Source organism: Aquarana catesbeiana, linkage group LG11 (genome assembly GCF_042186555.1).
Source record: "Aquarana catesbeiana isolate 2022-GZ linkage group LG11, ASM4218655v1, whole genome shotgun sequence".
NCBI classification, from domain to species: domain Eukaryota; kingdom Metazoa; phylum Chordata; class Amphibia; order Anura; family Ranidae; genus Aquarana; species Aquarana catesbeiana.
The window spans coordinates 172,650,121-172,667,913 of record NC_133334.1 but is presented as its reverse complement, the minus strand read 5'-3'; the positions used below and the strand labels follow the sequence as shown (position 1 = coordinate 172,667,913).

At 43.8% G+C, this 17,793-nt stretch overlaps 1 protein-coding gene across 8 annotated transcripts in view; it reads right to left on the bottom strand.

The window, feature by feature from the left end:
* LTBP3 (latent transforming growth factor beta binding protein 3) overlaps positions 1-17,793 on the bottom strand; it is a 1,979,464-nt gene that overhangs the window by 599,799 nt on the left and 1,361,872 nt on the right. For all 8 annotated transcript variants that reach the window (XM_073605046.1, XM_073605047.1, XM_073605043.1 and 5 more), the window contains one exon: positions 3,235-3,363. In XM_073605046.1, the coding sequence (XP_073461147.1) occupies positions 3,235-3,363 (129 nt within the window). The remainder of the gene's footprint in view (positions 1-3,234; positions 3,364-17,793) is intronic.

Sequence of the window (17,793 nt, the reverse complement as noted above, 5' to 3'; positions counted from 1 at the left end):
AGAAGCACTTTGATTAATGCACAAGATGTGGGATTTTCAACACTCAAGAAGCACAAGCTAAATGTGATGGACATTGAGCACCTGTTATACTCACTTGTTATGTACAGAATCCATTGCTAAATTGATTGTTTTATCCTTTATTGCATTACGGATGACACTTGATACGTGTATTATTATTTATGTGATCAGATTGGTGTTCAACAGTTACACTTTGATGTATGTTTTGGTGTAGATTGCACCCATTTATTGTGACCATTTGCAGTGCAACACACTCATTTATTTATTTGAGACTTTTGTTGTCATCTGTTTGCCAGGGTTGTAGGGGTCGGGCCTGATTCTGTGTGTAGTGAGGGGGGCAAGCTCATCCAGGGTGGAGGACAGGGATCTATTGTAGACAGAAGTGGCTAGACAGGGGTGAGATTGCCAAAGAAATGGTCGGGAGCAGAATAGAGAAGGGTTGAAGTGGCGAAGGTTTCTACGGGCAACTGTTAGGCGGTTGGAGGGAGCGAAACTGAAAAGATGGTGATCAGAGAGAGGAAATGCCTGAACGAACGTACTAAGGAACTTTCTGCACATCCCTTCTGCTCATAGCCAATATTACAGTACCAAGGATCCGACAGTACACAATTTACAACTTCAAGGATGAATGAGAATGTGAAATAATTGTGCTATATTAACAGGGTGGTTTGGGGTCTATGGTTGATTTTATAATGATCTATATGTTACATGTATAATAAAATTGTTTTTTATGATGCATTGGTCTAGATTTTTGGGATAAGTTTTTATAGAGACACAGTTCTGGGATGATTTGGTTTTGAGTCCATAACTAGTTTCTTTATTTTTTGATTCTTCATGTATTTTAATATAACATGGTAATAAACCAGTTTTGGAGTATCACCTACGTTCCTTTTACTACATACAGTCAGGTCCATAAATATTGGGACATTGACACAATTCTAATATTTTGGGCTCTATACACCACCACAATGGATTTGAAATGAAATGAACAAGATGTGCTTTAACTGCAGACTTTCAGCTTTAATTTGAGGGTATTTACTTCCAAATCAGGTAAACGGTGTAGGAATTACAACAGTTTGTATATGTGCCTCCCACTTTTTAAGGGACCAAAAGTAATGGGACAATTTGCTGCTCAGCTGTTCCATGGCCAGGTGTGTGTTATTCCCTCATTATCCCATTTACAAGGAGCAGATAAAAGGTCCAGAGTTCATTTCAAGTGTGCTTTTTGCATTTGGAATCTGTTGCTGTCAACTCTCAATATGAGATCCAAAGAGCTGTCACTATCAGTGAAGCAAGCCATCGTTAGGCTGAAAAAACAAAACAAACCCATCAGAGAGATAGCAAAAACATTAGGTGTGGCCAAATCAACTGTTTGGAACATCCTTAAAAAGAAAGAAAGCACAGGTGAGCTCAGCAACACCAAAAGACCCGGAAGACCATGGAAAACAACTGTGGTGGGTGACCAAAGAATTCTTTCCCTGGTGAAGAAAGCACCCTTCACAACAGTTGGCCAGATCAAGAACACTCTCCAGGAGGTAGATGTATGTGTGTCAAAGTCAACAATCAATAGAAGACTTCACCAGAGTGAATACAGAGGGTTCACCACAAGATGTAAACCATTGGTGAGCCTCAAAAACAGGAAGGCCAGATTAGAGTTTGCCAAACAACATCTAAAAAAGCCTTCACAGTTATGGAACAACATCCTATGGACAGATGAGACCAAGATCAACTTGTACCAGAGTGGTGGGAAAAGAAGAGTATGGAGAAGGAAAGGAACTGCTCATGATCCAAAGCATATCACCTCATCAGTGAAGCATGGTGGTGGTAGTGTCATGGCGTGGGCATGTATGGCTGCCAGTGGAACTGGTTCTCTTGTATTTATTGATGATGTGACTGCTGACAAAAGCAGCAGGATGAATTCTGAAGTGTTTCAAGCAATATTATCTGCTCATATTCAGCAAAATGCTTCAGAACTCATTGGACGGCGCTTCACAGTGCAGATGGACAATGACCCGACGCATACTGCAAAAGCAACCAAAGAGTTTTTTAAGGGAAAGAAGTGGAATGTTATACAATGGCCAAGTCAATCACCTGACCTGAATCCGATTGAGCATGCATTTCACTTGCTGAAGACAAAACTGAAGGGAAAATGCCCCAAGAACAAGCAGGATCTGAAGACAGTTGCAGTAGAGGCCTGGCAGAGCATCACCAGGGATGAAACCCAGCGTCTGGTGATGTCTATACATTCCAGACTTCAAGCTGTAATTGACTGCAAAGGATTTGCAACCAAGTATTAAAAAGTGAAAGTTTGATGGATGATTGTTAATCTGTCCCATTACTTTTGGCCCCTTAAAAAGTGTGAGGCACGTATACAAACTGTTGTAATTCCTACACCGTTCACCTGATTTGGATGTAAATACCCTCAAATTAAAGCTGAAATTCTGCAGTTAAATGACATTTTGTTTGTTTCATTTCAAATCCATTGTGGTGGTGTATAGAGCCAAAAAGATTAGAATTGTGTTGATGTCCCAATATTTATGGACCTGACTGTATGTCCAGAATATGAAGGGTTTCCAACCAGCTCATTGCTGCAGTAACAGCCATGAAATTATATTTGTTTTTTAATGCCAGCTCTTGGCAGTGATCTAAAAGTGATTACCCCTCTCCCTTTCCTGCCAGATTCCCCCCATGGTTTTTGGTCTCTCTTGTCATTCTCGTCTCTAATTTATTGCTTACTCTAAACTATTGAGCTGTAGAGACATTTAATGCATTGCCCATTGATAGTTTTGAGTACCATAATTTTTCCACCATTTTTTTCCACCATTTGGTATCTATTTCTTCCACACCACCTCTTCTTGGGGATTCAATTGTGTTTGTGTGCTCTAAAAATTATTTTAGTGTGGTTTTTTTCCCTGAAAATATAGCTTGAGCAAATATAGTTGAGCAAATTTTGTACAACATAAAACATTGCAATTACCATCTTTTTATTCTACAGGATCTCTGCTTTCAGAAAATATAAAATATTCTGGTAGTCATAAATGCAGATTTCATTATGTGTGCAAACAATGTAAAAAAATGCCCTAGAGGGTAATTAAACAAACACAACTGTGTATAAATACATCTACAGTGGCCTAAGTAATTAGTATTGCTCAGAATTGAACTGCATCTACAGTTTTTTTGATAAACTCCAGGCAGAGTTTTGCATAGTTTTCTTACCCATACATTGCAGTAAACGGGTGTCATAGTAGTAGCCATGTTTGCAGTAACATTCATAGCTGGGTTGCGTGTTCACACATTTTCCTTCTTTGCAGATTTCTTGCCCAAACAGTTCACACTCATCAATATCTAGAAAAAATGAAATGTTGTATTAATATTTCATTGCTGGTAATTTTCTGGCTTCTGTTCTCTTCCCACGGCTATCTGAAAATGTATTTTAATTTGTATTCTTAATGGGCTTAAGTCACTTTCTTCCCTATGAAGCTACTAAAAATGCAACAGCAAATTATCTACAACTTTCACCACTGACATAAGATTTTCATTTACCATTTGTTATACAGTACTACAAAATAAAGCCAGTATTTTAATTACCAGCCAAAAAGTTAAAATATCAGCTTTGAGTTATTTTTTTACAAGGTTCTTGTATGTATCACAGTAATAATATATGTGAAACATTTATTTGAAAATTGTTTATTCAAAGGTCTTCTTGAGGTATTTACTGAAGAATACGCTAGGTGGGTTTTCCTGAGTAGAATGCAGAGTTGATGTTGAGTAGAGGGTAAACAAAAGGAGACATGTATCAATTCTGTTGCGCAAAAAAAATGCTAAACAGAAGCATAGGGAACAATTTATTATAATTATGCTGCTTCTATCACCTTCCTTAGCAGCTTTGAAGTAGCACTGTGACAGAATAAAACCTGCCCCTAATCATGTCACTAATTTTACATATTGTCAGGATCAGAGTGGTAAACAGGCGACTGGAAGACAGTTCGATCACCGTAAAAAGTGCTTTATTTAGCATGAAAACAAATACAAACAAAAAAAAATGACAGGTGAGTCTTTAAATACAGTTCACACACAGGTAAACGTCAGTTCAGCACCAGAAAGCCTTATAGGGCTAACTTTAAGTGCTCTATCCAGAGCTAAAGTCTCTTTTACAGGTCAGCTCACCCAGCAGGTCACAGTTCACTCGTGGAGCCTTCCAGACCACATGCAGGTCTCTTCCCCACTGATAGCAAAATAGCCACCTCCAACCTCTCAGACCAGCTGATTAATAACTAGGCCTGAAGGGAATCTACCTGACCTCTCTTAACCCTGCCCCAGGCTGACTCTCTACATAACCCCCCCCCCCCCCCCCCCCGTTCTAGGTCAAAAAGGGCATCTGCATTCTCATGTACTGTCCCCGGTCTATGCACCACTACAAATTTGAAATCCTGTAGGGCGAGAAACCACCGGGTGATTCTAGAGTTCCTATCTTTATTTTGGGCCATCCGTGTAAGGGGCACATGGCTTTAAGAGTCGGTCCAACAGGTAGTAGCGGAGTGTCTCCAGAGCCCATTTTATTGCCAGACACTCCCTTTCCACAATGGAATAGTTCCACTCAGCTGATGTGAGTTTCCAGCTCAAGTACACAACAAGGTGCTCACCCCCCAACCACCTGGGACTGCACCCAGACCCAACTTTGAAGCTTCAGTTTGTACCAGAAACTTTTTCTGAAAGTCTGGAGCTACTAGTACTGGTTCCTGACTTAAAGCTTGCTTTAAACAGCAGAACGCTGCTTCTGCTTTAGTACTCCAGTGAACAACAGTGGAATTTCTTCCCTTGTGAGATTTGTCAAAGGCGCTGCTAAGCTGGCAAAGTTGGGAATAAACCTCCTATAATACCCCACAATAACAAGGAAATAACGCACCTGTTTTTTTGAGAGTGGATGGGACCACTTCTAGATGGCCTCCACCTTGTTCAGTTGGGGCTTAATTACTCCTCTACCTACAACAGAACTCAAATAGCGGGCCTTCTCCAACCCAATCTTGCTTTTTTCTGGGTATGCATCTAACACTAACTGGACTTTTTGTAAATGACTCTCCCAGTCGTGACTAAAGATGACGATGTCATCAAGGTAGGCTTCTGAGAATCTCTCGTGAAGTCCATGGCTCTCTGGAAAGTGGCTGGGGCCCTATGCAACCCATATGGCATTCTGGCATACTGCCATAACCCCTCTGGTGTGGCAAATGCATTTTTTCCTTAGCCTCTTGGAAAAGTGAAATCTTTGTCAAATTCTTTTTGGACCTTGCTTTGTGCATTGGTCCAAATCATTTGGTGGAGGGGGGATTATGGTGTGGGGTTGTTTTTTAGAGGTTGGGCTTGACCCCTTAGTTCCAGTGAAGGGAACTCTTAAGGTGTCAGCATATCATGACATTTTGGACAATTTCATGCTCCCAACTTTGTTGGAACAGTTTGTGGATGGTCCCTTCCTGTTCCAACATGACTGCGCACCAGTGCACAAAGCAAGGTCCATAAAAACATGGATGAGTTCGTTTGGAATGGAGGAACTTGACTGGCCTCCACAGAGTCCTGACCTGAACCTGATATAATACCTTCGGGATAAGATAAAAAATGCAGTGCTGGTGTGTAACAAGGTGCGAAAGTGAAGTATCACCTCACGTGCAAATATAAAGCTGATCAAACCATAAAAAAGGAAAGAAGAGAAGGGCCTCCACATAGTGCGTAAATCCAAAAATAAAAATTTATTAAAACAGCAAAAGCTTAACAGTACAATCCACCTAGTCGGGTGGGTACAGGGAGTGATCACATAAAAAGTAAAAGATAAAAAACAGTATCGCGTGGTGTCAGAAAGCACAAAGGCTCAGGGATGTGGAGGCCCTTCTCTTCTTTCCTTTTTTATGGTTTGATGTGACACCATTTGGAGTTCGTACATCCTATTAAGTGTGACCATCGGATGGGAGTCCAAGTTCGTTAGCTGGGCTGTCCTAGCTACACCATTTGCTTACCATGGATTTTGACGGAAGTATTGAGGCGTATCTCCACACCAGCTCCTTCCATCAAATATCTGCCAGATTGTTGAAACCAATCACCTGATTGACCCACCGCCGTATGGTGAGTGTGTCCACTTCTCATGGTAAGCGTACCCATTCCTTCAATATTTCCATCTTGATGCGGCAAATATATGAAGAGGTTATTCCTGTCACATATAGTGGTTGATTTACTATCATCTACAGGCATCATCTACACATGGGACTTCATTTTACTGAAGAATCTCCTCTTTTTTTGGTTTATCACAGATAGTTTTAGTTACATTTTTTTTTTTTTTACTGTCTTACATGGACATTTTCACCTACCTGTGACAAACTTTCCTGATTTGTTTGTCCTTTTATTGTTGTATATTGTTCACGTTGATATCTGGCCTACAAGTTACTATCAGCTTTATATTTGCACGTGAGGTGATACTTTACTTTCGCACTTTGTTACACACTAGCGCTGCATTTTTTATCTTTTCACTTGTTTGTGCAGTTTACTATACTGTTTATGCTAGCTGCTTTACTATTTTTTACCTACTTTTAATTTTTATCACTAGTAGTGCAACATTGTTTCATACTTAATACCTTTGGAATGAAATAGAGCAGAGGCTGCGAGCCAGGTCTTCTCTTTCAACATCAGTGCCTGACCTCACAAATGCTCTTCTGGAAGAATTGTCCAACATTCCCATAGACACACTCCAAAACCTTGTGCACAGCCTTCCCAGTAGAGTTGAAGCTGTTATAGCGGCAAAGGATTGGCCATCTCAGTATTGAACCTTACGGACTAAGACTGGGATGCCATTAAGGTGCGTGTAAAGGCGGGCATCTCAATACTTTTGACAATATAGTGTACTTTTAAGCTCTGCTGAGACAATATTCCGGTTTGTCTCAGGTATGCGGTATGGGATTTGAAAAAAATGTCTTGGTTTCTCTGCAAAACTTACTTGGACTCCTGTTTTTGAGAAGGGGAAAAGGCCCTCTGCAATCTATACCTTCCTAATTTGGACATCTAGATCTTCCTGGACCTTCTGACTGACTGTCAAAACTTCTCTTTCTTTCCATGGTTTGATTGGATAAAAATGGTAAATCTGGTAGGGTTTACTTTTTGTTGGCTGATAGATCTTATATAGATCTTATATATCTTATATAGATCTTATGTTTCCCACCTTCTCAACTCAAAGGGTCCCTGCCATTTAGTGAGAAACTTGCTCTCTACTGTAGGCACCAATACAAAAACCTGATCCCCAGGTTTAAATTCGCTAACCTTGGCAGACCGGTTGTACGCACGACTCTGGGCCTTTTGCGCAGCCTAAAAATGTTCCCTAACTATGGGCATAACTTTTATCATTCGATACTGCATTTGTGCACTGTGTTCCACCACACTCCAATAAGGGGAAGCTTCTTGTTCCCATGTCTCTTTAGCTATATCCAGTAGTCCATGGCGGTGTCTGCCATAAACCAACTCAAAGGGAGAGAAGCCCGTGGAGGCCTGGCTAACCTCTCGTATGGCAAATAACAAGTGAGGCAACAAACAATCCCAATCACAACCATCCTCTTCAACTACTTTTTTTAGCATCCCCTTTAAGGTTTTGTTGAATCGCTTCACCAACCTGTCAGTTTGTGGATGATACATTGATGTCCGCAAGTGTTTAATTTTAAACAGTTTATAGAGCTCCTTCATCACTTTTGACATTGAGACGCTTGAGGGGGATATGATAGCAATATACAAATATCTCAATGTTTGAAACTTTTCAGTCCCAGGGAGTGTAAGAAGACACAGGGCCACATGATGAGACTGGAAGAGAAGCCTTAACCTTAAGCTGCGTAGGGGGTTTTTCACTGTCAGGGCGGTAAGGATGTGGAACGCTCTTCCCCAATTGGTGGTGTCGGCAGAAAGTATGGATAGTTTTAAAAGACTCTTGGATGTGCATCTTATCGGAAACAATATACAGGGATATGGGAAATTATTTTCTACATGCACACACGCACACCAACACAGCTTGAACTGTATGGACTGTTGTTTTTATTCAACCTTACCAACTACCGCATTTACTCGAGTATATGTCGAGATTTTCAGCCCTTTTTTTTAGGCTGAAAGTGCCCCCCTCGACTTATACTCGAGTCACCGCCATCTGCCTACATGATCAGCATGTCATGCAGACAGACGGTGGCCAGCGTGTGATACATTACATTTGGCGGCCATTCCACTATTCAAAAGCCGCGCCTCCTCCTCGTCTGTGATAGGCAGAACACTCAATTTCCCAGCAGTCAGTGTACAGCCTATCATGGACATTCTCTCATCCTGAAAAAACATGCTGCTCAGAATATGGCTTCACACTGATGACTCCTGACTGAAGTTAAATACTTTTCTACTGCTTTGACAAAATCTGATATACTCTACAACAAAGTGTGGCGTGCAGATTGCCCCAACAGAATAAAGACAGAAGGGCTGAAAGCACCAATGGTGATAGTGGAGAGGGTTCTTCTCCAGTGATAGTTTGCCCTTTTGTCACTGTGATCATTGTGGTTCTAAAGTACCTCTGATGAGGCACCTCTGAGGCTAAAGCAGGTGATTGTCTATAACCAGGTGGAATATGATGTCCTCTATCCTCAAGCACCCATCTCATTGGCAACGATCCAGTTTCCATCTTATTTGCCTGTAGAAACTGCAATATTCCAGGTGACTGAGTGTGTTCTATGTAGGCTGAAAGGCTGTAAGCCTGGCATCGCTGACCAGTTGGATTTCTCTCAGGGAATCTACACATTCATCTCAGTTTTTTATGTCACTTTTATGTGTGTCAAAATATATTTTTTTAGTCACAGTCACTTTTTGCTAATGCTGGCGCTATGTATCCCTAGATTCTTCTAGTTGCTAGCGTTGTCTTTTCGTATGTCACATGTTCCAGTCTAGCACTTTATGCAATAGTTGCAATTTTCTCTTTTGATCATATATAATACCATTTTAGTGATTGCATTTGTATTCCTCACTTTTTATATATTTAACATTTTTTTAGATATACACTTATTTTCTAAGTGTGGTTTAGTTGCCAGTGCTGCATTCATTCGTTTAACACTCTCTCATCCTCGTCCATGGTATGGGGATGAGAGAATGTCCGTGATAGGCTGACCGCTGACTGCTGGGAAATGGAGTGTTCTGCCTATCACAGACGAGGAGGAGGCGCGGCTTTTGAATAGTAGAATGGCTGGCGAATGTTATTTTTGACACGCTGATTGGTGGATGCAGAGCGGCACACGGAGGATGGAGATCGGCATACGGAGGCTGCAGATCGGCACACGGAGGCATGCACAGGACACATGCACAGGACACAGGGACACATGCACAGGACACAGGGACACATGCACAGGACACAGGGACACATGCACAGGACACATGCACAGGACACAGGGACACATGCACAGGACACAGGTAGGCTGCACAGGACACATGCACAGGACACATGCAGGCTGCACAGGACATAGGGAGGCATGCAGCTGTAGATGGGCATTGTTGACCCTCTTTTTCCACTTACAGTAGCTGCTGCATTTCTCACCCTCGGCTTATACTTGGGTCAATAAGTTTTTCCCAGTTTGTTTTGGTAAATTAGGGGCCTCGGCTTATATTCGGAACGACCTATACTCGAGTATATACAGTATGTAACTATAAATTGGGTACCCTGATCCATCAAGATCTTGGATGGAACCCTGTTCTCATGAACATGTGAAACAACGTGCAATTTCTTAAAGGGACCGCTTCTGGATACCTAGTGGCATAGTCAAGGACAACTAAAATGTATTAGTGTCCCCTAGCTGACTTGGGTAAGGGGCCCACCAAGTCCATGGCTATGCGATCATAGGGAACCTTGATAATTGAAAGTGATACCAGCGTACTGCGAAAATGGGATGTTGGGGCAGTTCTTTGACAGGTGGGGCAGGACTCACAGTAGTCTTTAATTTCCTGAATTTTAGCCGCCCCAAGGTGACCCCCAAGTACATGTCTGTCAGTCAAATGTAACAATTTAGACTTAAAAGGTTGTCTTTGGCTATTCTGTGCAACAAATCCTGATTCACAGCAAAATGGGGGAACTGCATATCCACCCCAGGTTGCTGTGACTCACCGTCTAACACTGTGACCTGATCCCTGGTGGGGATCAAAGTGGAGTCCCTAATTTGAGCACTAAGAAAATCCTCCCGGGAGCCCCCGAGATCTGCCAAATCTGGCTCAGAGGAAGTACTTTCTGCCTCCACTCCCGCAAGCACACCCAGGAACCTGGGTCAGCTACTGCAGGTTCACACATCATCTGGTACATTTCATCACTATTCACATTCTGCAACTTAGTATTAATCACTACCTCTGAGGGTTCCTCCCTTAAGCTTTTGTTCATACGATTCCCAAAATATGGCCGATTAGCAAGTCATGAGGCATTATCAGGATCACCCCAACTTTAAACATAGCAGTTCCTGCTGGTGTGGACAGGGTTACACAGGCCATCGTATAGGCTTTAACATCACCATGCACAGAGATGACCCTGACCTGTTCCCCTGGTATCAACTTTCCCTGCAACCTGTCTGTTCAGAGTAGCGTAACCACACTCCCCATATCAAGGAGCACTACCACCTCCTGTCCATTGACCCTAACCACAGACTCACGTGGATTCAGGCTGGTTGCAGCACATACTGCATAGGCATACCTGCAGCGATGTCGACCCATGTCGCATTCCATTGGCTCCTCCCATCTTGGACACTCAGCTGCCACATGACCCAGTTGGTGGCAGGCCCAACAGCATACCTCACGGGGTTCCCTTTCCCCATCAGCTCTGCTCAGCTCTGCTCTGCACTCCTGCCAGTTGTGTTATGTACCCAAGCAGACAACATGCAGTCAGCGGGTGCCATCTTGGTGCTGGAATGCACTTTCTTGGCTCGGCCCAGCTCTCTGATGATAGAGGGACACTCATGGAAACTTTCTGCACAGCTGTAGTGGTCGACAGCAGTGGCCATCTCATCCAGGGACTGAGGCTCCGACTGAGCCACCCAGCGTGGAGTTCCCTAGGAAGACCATGCAGAAAACAGTCCAGCGCAAATCAGGATTTTTGCAATTTATCACAACCTGAGTGGGTGTCTTCTCTTGTTTCAGCCAAAACTAGAACAAGTGCATTAGGTGATACAATTGAGCATAGGCAGGCTTATCCCTGTCGAAGAGCCAAGTATGAACTCGGTTTTCCCTCAAAGCCACAGTGACTCCCAGCCTGGCTAGTATTTCCACCTTTAGCAGTTTTTAGTCCCGTGCTGATTCTGGGGCCAAGTCATATTATGCCTGTTGGGGATATGCAGTAAGGAAAGGAGCCAGCACATGCACCTAGTCTTTCTCAGGCAGTCCCTCCCTTGTTGCAATCAGCTCAAACATCGCCATGTAAGCTTCAACATTATCTGTGGCCGTCATCTTTTGCAGGGTCCGCTATACTGCCTTCCACGGGTCACCCTTCACGAAGGGGGCACCTCTCACTATTTCAGCCTGCTGGGTTTCTGCCTTCTGTAAACTCGCTATCTGTTCCACCAGTAAGCAATTTGTCTCTTTTACAGGCCTGCTCACTCAGCAGGTCACAGTCCACTTCTGGAGCTTTCCAGACCGCATGCAGGTCTCCTCCCCACTGATAGAAAACAGCCACCCCAACCTCTCAGACCAGCTGACTAATAACCAGTTCTGAAGGGAAAGTTCCTGCCCTCTTTAGTTAACCCTCTCTTAACCCTGCCCCAGGCTGATTCACTACAATATGTTTTGAGTAAAAATCTGTCTTGTTTTGACAGATCTGTCATATCATAACTGCTACATCTGTTGCAGACCTGTGAAAATCTGTCTGCTGCCCAGAAGTCCAAGTGCAGGAGTCACAAATACACATAAAAACTGTTACAATTTGCTAACTGACAGCAGCCTGATTTGTTTTTATTTATCTCTAGCACCTGTGGTTTTATTTTCCACTGCAGAAAAATCTTGATATTTCTCAGAAACATATGAATCGACTACATTTGTGAGTTTAGATTTATAACTTTGCTACCCCATAAGGAAGTCTTTCCCCCTATAGTGATTGAATACCCTAGGTTAAAGGACAAATTCACCTTTACAAAAAAAATGCACATCTTCTTGCAGGTTAAAAAAAGTGCATTGCACCCACAATCAGTAGATCATGGGTGCAATGCTCTTGCAGACTCTGTATGTAAGCTGTTTGACCATACATTGTACGTCCAAACAGTTACACACTAGCAGGAAGCATCAATTAACTACCACAGCGCTGTGGTAGTTCATTGGGAACTACAAGCCCCAAAGGCTGCTAGACATAGATTTCTGGACATTGTGAATGTATGATTTTTTACAGATTGTGACAGCTTGCAAGAGGGAGAAGATCCCCCGCTAGCTGTCAGACTGGGGGTTCAGGGGGAGTTGCGGCCCATGTATCTGTAACATGTTACACCCTGAATATGGGTGTAACATGTAACATGTGTAGTGGTAGCTATGCATCTTCATTACATTGCCAAGCTGACCGGGACTCATAATGAACAGAGACACAGCTTGTCAGCTTTGCACAAGGAACATCCCCCCTCCCTTTATTTCTTCTCACAGACTTGTTCACAGGCAAGACATGCAGAAATGATACAAGAGATGGTTAGAGACTGCAAACATATTAAAGGAGATGGTGTCAGGAACGGTGTCATCTCCGGGTTCTCCTGCTGGTGGCACTATTACATTCAGCACCAAAAGGGTGTAATTCCAGTGGCCACCAGCGGGTGTCTCCCTGCTTGGACTGCAGACTTGCCATCAAGCACACCTGTCATGGTTTTGCTGGACTATATAAACCCGCCCTGAACTAGCCTCAGTGCTTCAGAATTCCTCTGCTAAGCCCTTGTTCCTGCCAGTACCTGCTCTTGTTCCAGCCTGTTCCTGTTTGTTCCTGGACCCCGTTTGTGTATCCTGTCCTTGAGTCCTGTTTCCTGTTCCCTGCTCCTTGGTCTGCTTCAGTATTCCTGGTTTCTGTTCCCTTGTCGCTTTTGCCCATGTCTTATTTTTATTTCATGTTTGTTTCCTTGCTCGTGTATTATATTAGTTAGATAGATAGATAGTTAGGTGGGTTTGGGGGTTTGCTGTGTTTTCACCACTTTCTTGTTTTTGGTTTGCTGTCTTGTTTTCACGTATATCTTTATCATTAATGATAAACATACCTTCTTTATTCACTCGGTTGTCCCTGATTCCTTGGTGCAGCTCAGTGATCTGATCACCTACTGCCCAGTCTGTAGGTGTTTCTGTTAGTGTTTCTGCCTATTATAATGTCTTGTATAAAGAGATCATTCTGCCTGTTATGCCATCAATCCTTTTGCTTACCCCATTATTATACTGTTTAACATTCAATTCTGTTTGCCCTTTCTTGTAAAAGAGTTGATGCTCTGTGACATGTCCCAGTCCTTTCTCCATATACTTTCATTGAAGCCACTGAGATCTAGCAGGGATAACGTTTAAATCCTATATACTAATTTCTAATTGATTACCGTCTTAGGTTGTCCTGAATTTTTATAATTTATAATTTTTTACTTTCCCACACTCCTTTTTTGGTTATGCTTTTTCCTACCTCACCTAGGAGGTATATGTTCCCAGATGTTTTTCTTTTTCTTTTTTTCTTTTTATGGCCAATTTTCCCACTCCCCGCCCCCCCCGAGGCGCGCGCAGCCAGAGCGGCTGCCCGGCACGGAAAACCACCCCAGAATTGTTTCCCTGGGGCAGCGCTCAGGGAGGTTGTTGGGCGTTGTTCCACCTTACGCCCACCAACTCCATGTTGCCACTCCGGCGAGCATGCCCAGTTCGCCGGATGGGCACTTCCGTGTCGGTGGGGCGGGTGTGCGCGATGTCGCTCCAACGTCAGTGCGCCTTCGCGCATGCGCGGTAGGGGCGGCGCCGCGCACCCTCACCTCGGGAGGTTTTAATTAGGCGTCCCAGCTGACGGCCTCCACTACACAGCTGTGCATCTCTTTGACGCCAGCTGATTGGAGCCCGTCCTATACTTAAACCGGCCCCACTCATCCCCTGCCAAAGCGCTCTATATGCCGGATGCAGGATTGCGTGGTTGGCCGTGTCTACATTTCTATCCTCTATAGGTATGTCTATTTACTTTTTTCCCATTCTCCTTCTTCTCAAAGACCATTATTATAAATGCAGTATACTTCCCTTCTTAGTATTCATTCATCTTTAGTTATACGGCTGTAGTGTTTTTGCCCGTTCACCACCTCCTAATCCTGCTATGGCTCTATTCTATTTCCTGCAGGCTATGGGGAATTTATACATATGGCTTTCTTAGCTCCACATTTGTTTTTGACATATGGACTACACACCATTATGCCAATTCTGTCCACAGTACTCCAGTTTTTTAACCATAAAAAAAAATCTCTTACGAGGCATGTACTTCAATATATATCTCTATTTATGAAATTTCTCTATAATGCATAAATCCGTTTTAATAATTATCATATATATACATACATACTTTTATTACCCCAGTTTTCTATAAAGCATATCATTCTGTAACTTACATTCAGTCCCTCTCCTGCTGCATTGCTTCAACTATTTTGTTACCTATATATGTAAACTTGACAGCAGGCACCTTAATATAAAATATATATATATATTTGTTGCATACCTATTTGGTCCGTCATTTTTGCATTCATTTACATACATTGAATTCCTGTTAAGGTACCTTAATTCTTTCATTTTTAGGGTCGCCTTCCTGTGACCTCAGCATACCGCTCTGGCTTGCGCATGCCCGGGTCAGGCGGGATGGGCATAGTGTCATACTCCTCTATGGAGATTGCTGCTTACCTTCCTGCAGCTTATACCATCTAAGAACAGCACTTATACCTACTACATCTTAACTGCCCACTTCTACACCCTGCTCTTTCTCAGTGGTTTTTCGTTTTAAACTTCTTCCCACAAGCAGTTAATGGAACTTTTCCAGGTAGGTGATCAATGGATCATTCAAACCCCCTACTGGATATCTACTGACAACCTTTGCATTATTTGACTTTTGTCTACACACTCTTATTCTCTTATATTTTTTTCAATTAACTCAGATGAACCCCTCTTTTCGACTATGCCCCTGAAGAAGGACCATAGAAACATTAAACACCCCGAAACGCGTCGGGCTTAAAAAGAGTTTTCTGGTTTCTTTTCATCATTGCCTATTGCTTGATTGTCTACTGTGTTTACTAAGTAGTACTGCTTTGTTACCTATGATATCCACTTTGTTTTTAACATTTGTATTTTCCAATTGAATAAAATATATATTCTTTTATGATGTATTATAGTTTCTACTTCTAATTTTTCTCTGTTATGCAAGTGCCGGGAAAGTCCACCTAGGGGAACCTTTTCTTGTGTTTACCGCCCAGTCTGAAGTTCCAGTACCTGCTGCCTGGTCTGATGTCCCGGTGCCCACTCTCCAGTCTGATGTGCCCGTTGTCCAGCCTGATGTGTTCCTGCCCATTGTCCAGCCTGATGTGTTCCTGTCCGCTGCCCAGCCTGATGTGTTCCTGTCCGCTGCCCAGCCTGATGTGTTCCTGTCCACTGCCCAGCCTGATGTGTTCCTGTCTGCTGCCCAACCTGGTGTGCCTTTGCCTGCTGCCCAGCTGGGTGTGCCTTTGCCTGCTGCCCAGCTTGGTGTGGATGTGCCACTGCCCAGCTTGATGTACCTCTGCTTTCTGCTCAGCCTGATGACATGGTGCCTGTTAAAACTGTTCCTGACTGATGCCCATCTTGCCGCTGTGTCAATCCTGTCTGCTGCCCAGCCTGATGTGTTCCTGTCCGCTGCCCAGCCTAAAGTGTTCCTGTCCGCTGCCCAGCCTGATGTGTTCCTGCCCGCTGCCCAGCTTAAAGTGTTCCTGTCCGCTGCCCAGCCTGATGTGTTCCTGTCCGCTGCCCAGCCTGATGTGTTCCTGTCCGCTGCCCAGCCTGATGTGTTCCTGTCTGCTGCCCAGCTCGATGTGCCTTTGCCAGCTGCCCAGCTCGATGTGGCTTTGCCAGCTGCCCAGCTCGATGTGCCTTTGCCTGCTGCCCAGCTCGATGCACATGTGCCACTGCCCAGCATGATGTACCTCTGCTTTCTGCTCAGCCTGATGACATGGTGACTGCCAAAACTGTTCCTGACTGATGGCCATCTTGCCGCTGTGTCAATCCGGTCTGTTGCCCGGCCTGAATGTAATGCTCCTGTGTGGTCTGCCTCCGATGGTTTCTTACCCTGCTAATTTTCATCTCCGAATCCAAACTTCCTGACCCGGGTGGTGGGGTGCGTGTCCTATTTTCAGACTCTGATGGCACGTCCCCCAGTGAACTAAAAGACTCTGGCCTTGGCAGTGCGAAGAAGTCTGCAGACTCAGTAGGGAAACATTTTAAGGTGTTTCTGCACCCACTCGGACTGTCGTACCCAGGGCTGAATGGAGTGTCTGGAGGCCACTCCTTTAGGAGGGGGAACTGTCAGGAACGGTGTCATCTCCGGTTTCTCCTGCTGGTGGCACTATTACATTCAGCACCAAAAGGGTGTAATTCCAGTGGCCACCAGCGGGTGTCTCCCTGCCTGGACTGCAGACTTGCCATCAAGCACACCTGTCATGGTTTTGCTGGACTATATAAACCCGCCCTGAACTAGCCTCAGTGCTTCAGAATTCCTCTGCTAAGCCCTTGTTCCTGCCAGTACCTGATCTTGTTCCAGCCTGTTCCTGTTTGTTCCTGGACCCTGTTTGTGTATCCTGTCCTTGAGTCCTGTTTCCTGTTCCCTGCTCCTTGGTCTGCTTCAGTATTCCTAGTTTCTGTTCCCTTGTCGCTTTTGCCAATGCCTTCTTTTTATTTCATGTTTGTTTCCTTGCTCGTGTATTATATTAGTTAGATAGATAGTTAGGTGGGTTTGGGGGTTTGCTGTGTTTTCACCATTTTCTTGTTTTTGGTTTGCTGTCTTGTTTTCGCGTGTATCTTTATCATTAATGATAAACATACTTTCTTTATTTACTCGGTTGTCCCTGATTCCTTGGTGCAGCCCAGCGATCTGATCACCTGCATTGGATGTTGTGTATAACATCCCCTGACAGATGGCCAGTGACTGCAGACATAATACAATCGAGGTTGGTCAGAGACTGCAGACATGATACAAGAGATGGCCAGAGACTGCAGACATAATACAGGAGATGGCCAGAGACTGCAGACAGAATACAAGAGATGGCCAGAGACTGCAGACAGAATACAAGAGATGGTCAAAGACTGCAGACATGATACAAGAGATGGTCAGAGACTGCAGACATGATACAATAAATGATCACAGACTGCGGACATGATACAAGAGATGGTCAGAGACTCCAGACATACTACAGGAGATGGTCAGGGACTGCAGACACAATACAAGAGATGGTCAGAGACTGCAGACATAGTACAAGAGATGGTCAAAGACTGCAGACATAGTACAAGAGATGGTCAGAGACTGCAGACATAGTACAAGAGATGGTTAGAAACTGAAGACATGATACAGGTGATGGTCAAAGACTGCGGACATGATACAAGAGATGATCAGAGACTGCGGAAATGATACAAGATATCAATGCATCAAATGCAGCCTACCAGTGCTCACCAAACGGAGCCCCATCAGTGCTCACCAAATGCATCCTACCAGTTCCCACCAAATCCAGCTTATCAGTGGCCACCAATTGCAGCCTACCAGTGGCCACCAAT